This window comes from Cydia strobilella, chromosome 3 (genome assembly GCF_947568885.1).
Source record: "Cydia strobilella chromosome 3, ilCydStro3.1, whole genome shotgun sequence".
Lineage (NCBI taxonomy): Eukaryota > Metazoa > Arthropoda > Insecta > Lepidoptera > Tortricidae > Cydia > Cydia strobilella.
This window is the reverse complement of record NC_086043.1, coordinates 8,942,356-8,954,105: the sequence shown is the minus strand read 5'-3', so window position 1 is coordinate 8,954,105 and position 11,750 is coordinate 8,942,356. Positions and strand designations below refer to the sequence as shown.

Genomic DNA, 11,750 nt, shown 5'->3' with positions numbered 1-11,750 from the left:
GTTGCCGAGTACAAACTGGTCGATCGTCGGATCGCTTGCTTGCGGCTGCCGCGCTATAGTTCAACATGGTGCCAAAATGGCTCGCGAGACAAAATACAGATTTGCCGCGGTCGAACAATGCTCGCGCGGCCGCCGCGCGATATCGAGACACGCCTTTATAGAAAACGGTATGAATAGGAGGTCCCCAAACTAGGCGACCAGTTAATAAATTTAAAAAACTTGAATATAAAAAATATGCCTAAAAATAAATATACTAATATTTAACCTTCAAGTCTCTTAAGGCTAAGTGGAAAGACTGGAAAGATACAAAGGTTAATTATGTAACATAGATGACTAATCGTACTTCATATGGGCAAATGGTCTCATTAGCCGCCGTGATAGCATTATTCAATGTTTATTTTCTCCATACAAGTGCACCGTATCGTCACTGCACTATCTCCTCAGTCTTATTATAATCGCTAGTTAGTAGCAACCAGTCACAAACACGCCTGCCTGTGAAACACGGAGGTCCTTGATTTTACAGTATTTTAGTATTAAATTGTACACTAATGTTTTTCCATAGCTGCCAAATCTCCATGCAAATTTAGTTTTAGTTGAGGGTTTTTTCATAGTATAAAAGTGCGCTATTTTAGCATGTCTCTGTGCAATTCCGTGCCGATCAAGTTTTTATGGGTAAGTCTACAAACTCGGAGTATAAAGAGCTGTCGAATGTACAGAACCCGGGCGTCTTTGTATAATTGAGACGTGGGGAAAAGAAAGTAGCCCCCGTTTGGACTGTTCTGACAGAATGGTAACTACGAGACCCTACACTGAGCATGGCCCGACATGGTCTTGGCCGATTTTTTAACATACTTCCAGCTTGAAAACCCCGACTTAAGACGAAAGGGGACGACCGCCTCGAAACCGGTTTCCCATTCAAACGTATTCCCCATTTTCCTCTCTGGATATTAACATTATTGGAAATATTTTTACACAATTTGATGTATTTTAAACATAGCTATGATTAGATTATTTTAAACCGGGTCACTCACGTATTATTAAGTCGAATAGCTCGACATGTTTCGGTCCAATTTACGAGGATGTCGAGCTATTCGACTTAATAATACGTGAGTGACCCGATTTAAAATAATCTAATATGTTTGAGTCTCACAGAAGTTTTATATAGGTAGTTAAAATAGCTGTGATTGTTTTTTTTTTTTTCGATTTTTAAATTATTATAAGTTGGTTATAATTTTTAAAAGCTCCTAACTCTTATAATAAAGTAATATCGAAGAAAATTAAACGGCCCGACCGTTACATCAAATTGTGTAAAAATATTTTCGTCCCCCATCCTCATAATGAATTGGGGCAGATTTGACAGTAGGTACGAGTAAACTTACAACCGGGCATTCTTAAAACGGGTAGGTACTAGGTACGTACAGCAAGCTGCAAAATAGCATGGACACATTATGAATGAAATAATTCATAAAATTCCATGCATATTTGCGGCTGGGTATACATTATACCATAAGGTCATATGGGGTAAGAGAAACATAGTTTATTTTCTTCGGGGCAAGAGAATCAGTATGAGAATGCTTTACAAGTGTTTCTCTTACCCCATCTAACATTATTCGATAATGTTTTGTCGGGTCGTACCTGTAAAGTATTGAGGTCATCCGTAGAGTCGAGGTTGTCGGCGAGCGTGATGTCGGTGTCGAGGCTGTTGCCCGCCTCGCTGCTGCAGTCCATGCGGTCGTCCATGGCCAGGAAGTCCTCGGGCGCGTACGACGGCACCGCCATGCCCAGCCCGCTGTCGGCCGACTCCTGCCGCTGGTGCTCGCTCAGCCCCGACAGGAACGGGTCCAGCGCCGGCTCGCTGCCCGCCGTGTTCGCGCTCGCGCTCGCGCTGGACGTCAGCGAGGACACGATGGACGATGACGCTTGCCGCGCCATTAGCTCTTGCTGGAAGGTTGACATTCAAGTGTGCTGAATACGTCATCGCAGTTGAGGGCAGGGCTCGGAACCGGTATTGAAATATCGGTTAATATCGTTCCTAAACCGTTATTTTATTTCGTTCATTAATAAACCGGTTAATTGATGGAACGCGAACTTTAAAATTTAGTTCTCTCTTCTTACCGGTTAGTTGAGAGAACGATTTGTTTTTGTTTTCGTGAAACGATATAATAACGGTTAATCTCAGCCGCCTACAATTCTCCGAATTCTCGATGTTGACTTGACAGTGCTGTTGCTTGCTGACTGAATTGTTTATTTTTTATACTTTTTAGGCGTGTGACATTTGACTGTTGGTGTGTAGTGTTACATTTAAAATGGATTCACAAAGTTTTAAATACAGTACCGGCCAATAATACCTATATATCACCTCTATGTTTTTACGGCATAACTTTTTTTTAATATTTGTGAGTCACTTCCACCTCACTGCTTTAGGTAGTCTAGTAGTATTCCTTTGTACGGGCGATGAGAAAAATTGGTCTCATGTAATTGTTTTTTCATAGAGGTTGTTTTTTTATATATTGTTAACTTCATTTTTTCACTAGAGGTTTTTTAGTAATATGCTCAGTATCCTATTGTAATTCAAAGTATTTAATTGAAATATTCATCATATATTTGTATAAAACTAGCTGTTGCCCGCGACTTCGTACGCGTGGATTTGTATGTTGGTGGTTATATAAGTCTTTTACATGAGCATATTAGAAAAGATATCAGTAGGGACGGTTAATCATTGGTTAATAATTATACAATGCATGAAATTTGTCTTTCACAAACTACGAAGTTTCAAGCCCCTGAGCTAAAAAAAAATGTTCTCGATACTCACTCAACCCTCTCAGAAGATGTTCAAGTCCACTACTTATTTTTTTTTTAATGTTCGCTCCCGATGCAAACTTTATTACTTAATACAAACTTCAAAAACGGCGAAATCAGCTTTCGTCTATTTTAATATAATGCCCTTTTACCAAGTTTCAAGCTCCTACCTTAAAATAAAACTTGTACCACATGTAAACTTACATCCCCTTTTTAACCCCCTTAGGGGTTGAAGTTCTAAGAACGTTGAAACAACTGTAATGTTTTTGTTATCTTAAACAATGCTTTTCTAAGAAGTTTCAAAGTATTTGTAATAGATTCAAATTTTTAACCCCTTTTTAACCCTTTTAAGAGATAAATATTTAAAAACGCTTAAATTACTTTTCTTGTATCCTAATAATATGCCTTTACACAAAGATTGAAGTGTCGCACTCAATAAAAGGTTTGATCGCCATACATATTTTCAACCCATTTTTTACGACCTTGGGGGATGAATTTTCAAAAATTCTGAAATTAGTTATCTTCTCTTTTCATTAAATATCTTCCTACGAAGTTTCAAGTACCCGGCTTAAAATAAAATTAGGACCCCTACAAACTTTCAACCCCTTTTTAACCCCTTTAGGGGATGAATTTTTAAAAACAGGCCAAGTGTGAGTCGGACTCTTGGCGTAACAGTTTCTTGATGCCGTTTTACAAAGGCAAGGGTGACATTAGAGACTGCAACAACTACAGAGCTATAAAACTAATGTCACACACTTTCAAAACTTGGGAGAGAATCATCAACAATAGATTACTGGAGATCATAAAGCTTACACCCAACCAATGTGGTTTTGTAGCCGAGAAAAGTACTTCGGATGCAATTCAGACCATCAGAATCCTGCTGGAGAAATCGCGGGTATGTGGCACTAATCTACATATGATTTTTATAGATTTAGAAAAGGCCTTCGACCATGTGCCACGGGACCTTAAGATAGAGCACAAAATGTCCCTGAACAATATGTAGCGTTTATACAGGATATGTATAGAGGTGTCACAACTCAGGTGGTTAGCCCAGCAGGAACTTGCGGCAAGTTTGAAATCACGGTTGGAGTTCATCAAGGTTCAGCGCTAAGCCCCCTTCTGTTTAATGTCACCATGGACTACCTTACTAAGAAATGCCAGAAACCTGTGCCATGGAGTATATTGTACGCAGATGACGTTGCTCTGATATCGGACTCGGTGGAAGACCTGCAAAGCGACTTCAACAGTTGGTTAAGAACGCTCGAAAATAATGGTCTTAAAATCAGTCGCAAAAAAACAGAGCATATGTCGTGTATATTCGATGGCCAGACGGACGTAAGCAACATAAAATTCCACATCGATGACTCACTCATTCCGACAGTGGACCATTTCAAATATTTGGGTTACAGAACAACTACGGGGTGGATGAAGTGGAGACAACTCACAGGCGTAATGTGTGACAAGAAGATGCCCATCAAACTCAAGGGAAAACTTTATAAAACAGCAATAAGACCCGCTATACTATATGGTACCGAGTGTTGGGCATCCAATAAACAACAGCTGTCTAAGCTACACACGACAGAAATGCGCATGTTACGCTGGTCAGCGGGTGTCACACTGCTGGACAAAGTACGGAATATCCACATCAGAGGGAGTTATAAGATCGCGCCCATAATCGACAAGGTTAAAGAACGCCGCCTACGATGGTATGGACATGTACTCCGCCGCCCTGAAGACCATATGGTACGAGCTGCCCTGAGCATACCCACGACAGCGCGAGGCGCCGGAAGACGGCCCGCCACCTGGTTGACGACGGTCCAGAAGGACCTAAAAGAGAGAGAGATAGGAATAGACAACACCGTAGCCCAAAACCGGGAACAGTGGAAAATGCAGACAAGGAGAGCCGACCCCAGATGATGGGATAAGGCTTAGGACAAGAAAAAGTGTGAGTCGGACTCACGCATGAAGGGTTCCGTACCATTACGCAAAAAACGACAAAAATATCACGTTTGTTGTATGGGAGCCCCACTTAAATATTTATTTAATTCTGTTTCTCGTATTTGTTGTTATAGCGGCAACAGAAATATATCATCTGTGATAATTTCAACTGTCTAGCTATCACGGTTCATGAGATACAGCCTAGTGACAGACGGACAGACAGACAGACAGACTGTCTGAGTATTAGGGTCCCGTTTTTACCCTTTGGGTACGAAACCCTAAAAACGCTGAAATTCCTTTCTTGTATTCTAATAACATGAGTTTATACAAATATTCAAGTCCCGGCACTCAAAAAAATGTTTGACCTTCATACACAAATGTTTAACCCCTTTGCACCACCTTAAGGGATGAATTTTCCAAAACGCTGAAATCAGTTTTCTTCTCTTTTAATGAAATACTTTTTTACGAAGTTTCAAAATTCCTAGCTTAAAATAAAATTGGAACCCTATACAAACTTTCAACCCCTTTATAACCCTTTTAAGGGATGAATTTTAAAAATCTCTGAAAATACTTTTCTTGTATTCTAATAATATGCCATTATACAAAGATTTATGTCCACTCAAAATATATTTGATCTCCATACAAACTTTCAACCCTTTTTTCACCACCTTGGGGGATGCATTTTTAAAAACGCTGAAATTAGTTTACTTCTCTTTTAATAAAATGCTTTTTTACGAAGTTCTAAATTCCTAGCTTAAATAAAATTGGAACCCTATACAAACTTTCAACCCCTTTTTAACCCTGTTAGGGGATGAATTTAAAAAAAACGCTGAAATTACTTTTCCTGTATTCTAATAATATGCCCATATACAAAGTTTCAAGTCCCGCACTTGAAAAATTTTTGATCTACATACCAACTTTCAATACCTAATTCACCACCTTAGGGGATGAATTTTCAAAATCGCTGAAACTACTTTTCTTGTATTCTACTAATATGCCAATGTACAAAGATTTAAGTCCCGCACCCACAAAAATATTTAATTTCCATACTTCAAACTTTCAACACCTTTTCACCACCTTGGGGGATGAATTTTCAAAAACGCTGAAATTATTTTTCTTTTATATTAATAATATACCTTTCCCGCAGCTTCAAATTCCTAGCTTAAAATAAAAATTGAACCCCATACAAACTTTCATCCCCTTTTTAACTCAATTAAGGGTTGAATTTCTTAAAATCCCTTCTTATTTATTGTACACAATATAAATGTAACCTGTTGTGCAAATTTCAACTTTCTAGCTTTTGTGGCTTCGCCTCTGCGTTGATGAGTCAGTCACTAAGTCAGTCACTGAAACTGAATACTAAATTTGTTGGTTTTCAATAAATAATAAAAATTATTAATAATATTTATTTGTATAATTAATATAATTATTTAAACTGTTATAAAAAAGTTATTTTATTATAATTATATACTTATATGTAATATGATTAGATTGATTAGTATGTATAAACACATGTAAAAGCACTAGTTCTCATTATGTATTTAGGTATAGTAGGTACTTAATCGCGGCCGGCAAACTAAAACGATTTCAAAATAGTCATAATTTTTTGAAATCTGCGCCCCCAAAGAATTAAAAAAAACTATTTGTTAACAAACAGGAAAATACTAACAAACATACAATAATTAAAAGATAACTAAGAAATATTGAACAAAAAAAAACAACATTCGGTGTCGCACGCTGTGTTCGTCACAGCAAAAGGATTTCTACTCAGCAATACGCTTCGCTTTCTCGGGGAAAGCATTGATATTCTGCCGGACTGCCGGTTACAAATAATAAAACTCTTTTTAACTTGCTGCGACATTCTCTATTTAACCGGTTTATTTCGAACGAAATAAGAACTCAAGAACGAAATGGGAACGAATTGGTGTAAACCGTTATCTCAAAATAACTGTTCTTTAACCGGTAACCGCAAACTGAAACGAAATCCTTTTCGTTCCCGGGAACTGAACGGGATTGATCCAAATCTGCGAGAACGATCATGGTCCTTTTTCTTTTTATTTGGTGTGCAAATAACAAATATGTATTTTATGGATTTTTCGACGTTTTATGTATCGATTATTATGATGCAATCTAAACTATGTAATCAAGTGTAAAAATATGGGTGCATAATATATCTTAACTCAAAAATATGTCCCATGGTTCTTAATTCGCAGACAGAAGAGCTTTGGGAGATATTTATGAGTACCCATATTTTTACACTTGACTGTACACCTAATTTTCTGAGTATGACTGCGAAGAGATTACAGAGACCGATACAAATCAATGTTTGTAAAAATGTCCTGAAGAATATGAACATCCGGTACCCGAAGACGTTATTTGTAAACCAAAGTGAAAAATAAAAAGCAAATGAAACCCTACCATCATACTAAAATGTTTATATTCTTCCCCGGGGCTCAAACTATCTCCATGCCAAATTTCATCTAAGCCGATTAAACGGTTTATTAAACCGCTAAAGGTCCATTTAGATGATGCGAGTTTCTCGCACGTTTTGGGGCGAGAAATCGTATACCGTAATCGTCAGGCAAGTATCGTATAAAAATGTTTTCATTCATGCGAGATATAAAAACTCGCCTACGATTATGTCATTCGATAGGTACTCGTACAAACTCGTAAAAAAACTTTGTTGCGCGTTTTGGCGATAATAAAACATTTAAAATGTCTAAAAAACGTATAAAGTACCGACACAATCAGAACAGCCTCGCAATGCACTCATCATGATGACGATTGAAAAGCAGATGAACTCGAAATACGATTCTCGCATTCAAATTTTGTTTACACGGAGACATCCTATTATCAAAGGCGAGGCGATTATCGCTCCTACTCGTGCGATATCGTAGGTATAGTTTACATGGTACTATATTTTTCTCGTGCTACGATAATCGTATGGTCGATGCGAGAAAGTCGCACCATCTAAATGGGCCTTTAAGATGATACAGACAGAGTTAGGTAGGTACTTATGCATTTATATTAGTAGGGATAGCCCCCTCGAGCATGTGATGAAATGCGTAATAGGTACCTGTAATCTGATCTCATGCTGCCGCTGCTTGAGCCGATCCCGCTCGAGTTGCAGCGACTGGAGGCGCATCTTCTGCTGCAGCGCGGCGTTGCCGAGCCAGCCGCCGCCCGCCGCGCCCGCGCCCGCCGCCGGCGTGCGCTGCAGGTGCTGGGCTGGAAACAATCAAACATGCAATGAAATATCGTCCTTATGTGCGTCAAAACAGGCTTCAAAGTATCACGTTTCGGGCGGAGCAACTTGAGAGAACTGTAATAGTACATTACTACAGAGGCCGGGAAGGAAGGGGTTGCCGGCCGAATAGAATATATGGCCGAACGTAGTGAGGCCGGATAGTTATGACGCCGACAATTCCTTTTCACGCCGAAGTATGTATAGTGCTTTTCTCAAACGTTTAATAAATCATCTTCAATCATACTATCTTTGTCTTACACTAGTACTAACACCCAAAAGAAAAGGATGAGTACAGTTTTTTTTTTGTTCTTATTTACTGACAAGATTTGCTTGATATTTGGTCAATCATATCAATCATGGTATATATAAATCAAATATCGTTTATTGTTTTTTTTAATAGGCGTATTGGCAGAATGTCATAAACGAACCAAAAAGCAAATATTGCTTATAGTTTTTTTTTTTATGGCTGAATGCCATGATGCTGTGTCACAATTATATGTGAAATAGAAATTAAAAAAGAGCCACTTCCCGGCCTAGGCCTGCAACTTTGTATGAAATTTCATTACAGGCCCCTCGACTAGCCGCGCCGGAGACGTGATACTTCCCAGCCTATTATAAAGAACGTAATATCAATATTACATAGCATGTTTGAGAAAAGGAATTTCATACGAAATTGAAGGCCTAGGCCGGGAAGTATTTTTTTTTTTTAATTTTAATGTAAACATGGCGTCTGTGTTCATGAACAGGCTAAACAGCTGAATTATATTTTTTAATTTTTTTCTAGTGGCTGAATGGTTATCGGACCAAAAATATCCGCTTTAACACCTATTACATACGAACTGATATTAAGTATACTAATCTGTATAGCCCGCTCCATACTACGTGGCGCGAAGCCGCGAACGCGAGTGTGGAGTCGATTTCGCTGATTAGCGAATGCTCGTGCGAATGGGGCTTAAGTCACCAGAGACCATAGACAATACTTAAAATTCTCTGCATTTATAGTTTGTCAAAGGACTGTCTCATTTCAAACATAGACAGAGAGAATCATACTATCTTTGTCTTACCCTAGTACTACTAGCACCTATAAGAAAAGGATCAGAATAGTATTTTTTTTTGTTCTTATTTGCCGACAATTTGGTTTGACCAACTATATCAGGTTGTGTATAATAACCCTAATAAGGTCTTTTCGAACACGCGAAATACGCACGACTTCCGTAAAAAAAAAACATTATGTAGGGATTGGAGGGAAAATTAAAAAAAACTTTTGTCGAGTAGCTGGATTTTATATTTGTGATTGATATTTATAAATAAAATTTCAATGGGAGTTCCGATGATAATAGCGACGAAGAAATTAATTGTACTCCGTCGCAATTGAGAGCGGAGGCAGAATTAGCAATTAATAACTTGTTGCCGCCAAAGTCGAAGGAGAAATTTGTTTTTTTTTTGAGTGGTGTATTTCTTTATTTCATCCCTCCCTACGGTCGGCCGTCTATACCTACTCAGCCGGCAAGCCCTTCTTTCCCGGCGCCTGCAGTAATGTACTATTACTGCAATGGAATCAAGTGAATTCATCGCCTCGAACGAGCGAGACTGGAAATTGCTGATCAGGGATTTCTGAAACTTGTGATTCCCTTAGCTCAGCTATGCTAGCATTAAATTCAACGGACATATATGAGAGATGTCATCGGGCAATGACAGTAGAAAATATTAAAACCGGACAAATGCGAGTCGGTCTCGCCCACCGAGGGTTCCGTATTTTTTAGTATTTGTTGTTATAGCGGCAACAGAAATATATAAATACATCTGTGAAAATTTCAACTGTCTAGCTATCACGGTTCATGAGACCTGGTGACAGACAGACGGACAGAGGAGTCCCGTTTTTACCCTTTGGGTACGGAACCCTAAAAAGTAATAACTAGCGACAACTGTAGTGTTTCAAGTGACTGGGACTGACTGGGTTTTTATATTGATAAGATGACCTTCCGTGCTTTTCCTTTTGCAATAAAAGGAGGTATATGGGAAAACCTGAAACAATAGGTAATTAAGAAGTCCACTTTCGTCGACCTATAAGGAGAGCCTGGGAGGAATTAGCAAAAGGGTAGAGTCCGACCACACTAACACGCCAATCAGTGCAAACTTAGGGTGGTAAAACTCAAGCTCATTGTGTTATGGTTATAATAAGGGTCAACATACAATCTTGTTCGCAAAAACTTACAATACATTCGACTAACGCCCGACTGATGAATAAAACCTGCTTGGTGCTTTTCTCGATATCTGCTGCACACTAACAACATCTTATACAGCAAATGAATGGAAGATGAACTTACGTATTCTAGGATCGAACCAGGAAGTAGTACGGGCGGCATGATTGATGAAGTAGATCTCGCCCTCCGGCGTCGCCGCCTGCTCCCACCCGTCGGGCAGCGGTCCCAGGTCTGTCGTGTTACTACTTGTACTCTTCGCTGCTGAAATCAATCAGACGTACTCAATCAGTGAAAATCAAAAATACATGAATGATCCTCTCAACAGCGACTAGTTGCAAGGTAGAGATATAATCTAAGACGTACGCGCACGTGATTGGTAATCAGGTGGACGCCGGGAAGGTCGCGAGCTCGTTCCAAGAAAACAACGGCGCCAGACGAACGCCCGCGCAGCTCCGCTGGCGCACTCGCCAAGTGAATCAGCCACACACAATACTCGGTAGACCAACTCATGTAGACTGTGCGTTATGAAGCGCTTATGAACACCACACAGGCGCTCTAACACTCAAACTTGTAAAATACTACCTACGCCTGGAGCAGCATAACTTTTTACCTTCATCTTACTCGACTAATGGTACCCTTAGTAATTCACACCTGTACAGCTTTTAAACGTGGAAATGAAAGGTAGTGGTGGTCGAAGGTGGAAGCGGTTCCTTGCACTCTCTTGCGCGGTGAGTTTGAGTCGCCTTTTATGCTACATCTAATAAAGAGTGATCTGTGCCGCACTAGTCCGCTTGGATACCTCATCTTGCAAAGGTTTACACTCATTCATACTTCGGCGCACTGGACATAAAGTGTCACCATTTATTAATAGATCAAGCTGTTACATGCGTGGTATAAATACACACGCACAGGTATTAATAACGGGATGAATCCGCCACTAAAATTATCTGCCTATCCTTATGGGTTTACCCTGGCCGGGTTTTGTTGTTTTGTTTTTGTTTGTTACCAATTAAATTTTCCTTACGTGTGTTTAAAGATAAATCCGCAATACTAGAGCCAGCGCAGTTAATATTTGTGAAAGCCGATGCATGCCGCACTTTGTTATTATTATTTATTGTATGTCTTACCATATCTCGGGACCATGGGGTCCCGAACTTTTGGGAGGCGTGCGTGGGGCCGAAGTCAACATTGCAGAGGTCGTTTAAAAACAAGTTTGATGTCATGTAAAACGCCTGCTGGAACCTATTCACGGGTACAGAAATAAATATCCGTGAACCGGTCTCGGCAGGTATTGGGGCTTATTGTAACAAAAATGGAAAGAGTTCAGGGCTATGGATGAAGTTTGGCTGGAGCTAAAGATTGGGCTATTGTAAAGAGGTCCGGACACCTGCCATAACAATGCTTGCACACGTTATCGAGGTAGGCGGATACTCGATCGCCACTCGTTAGAAGGGCACCTGATGCGCCGTCATAGAGACAGCCAGGCGCAACACCGGAGTGAGCGGCTCAGGGGTGTCGAGAGGTGTGCTGCGCTTTCTCCGTAGTTACTCGCGGCGTTATGC

The 11,750-nt window shown here is 39.8% G+C and overlaps 1 protein-coding gene and 1 long non-coding RNA gene across 4 annotated transcripts in view; one reads left to right on the top strand and one right to left on the bottom strand.

The window, feature by feature from the left end:
- LOC134755813 (uncharacterized) overlaps positions 1–11,750 on the top strand; it is a 359,324-nt gene that overhangs the window by 31,160 nt on the left and 316,414 nt on the right. The window lies entirely within an intron of this gene.
- LOC134755770 (transcriptional coactivator YAP1) overlaps positions 1–11,750 on the bottom strand; it is a 63,631-nt gene that overhangs the window by 3,394 nt on the left and 48,487 nt on the right. Inside the window, exons 3-5 of one of the 3 annotated variants that reach the window (XM_063692359.1) lie at positions 10,312–10,449; positions 7,814–7,965; positions 1,636–1,941 (exon numbers count right to left, since the gene is read on the bottom strand). In XM_063692359.1, coding sequence (XP_063548429.1) covers positions 1,636–1,941; positions 7,814–7,965; positions 10,312–10,449 — 596 coding nt within the window. The remainder of the gene's footprint in view (positions 1–1,635; positions 1,942–7,813; positions 7,966–10,311; positions 10,450–11,750) is intronic. The other 2 variants (XM_063692360.1, XM_063692361.1) reach the window with 2 other exon arrangements.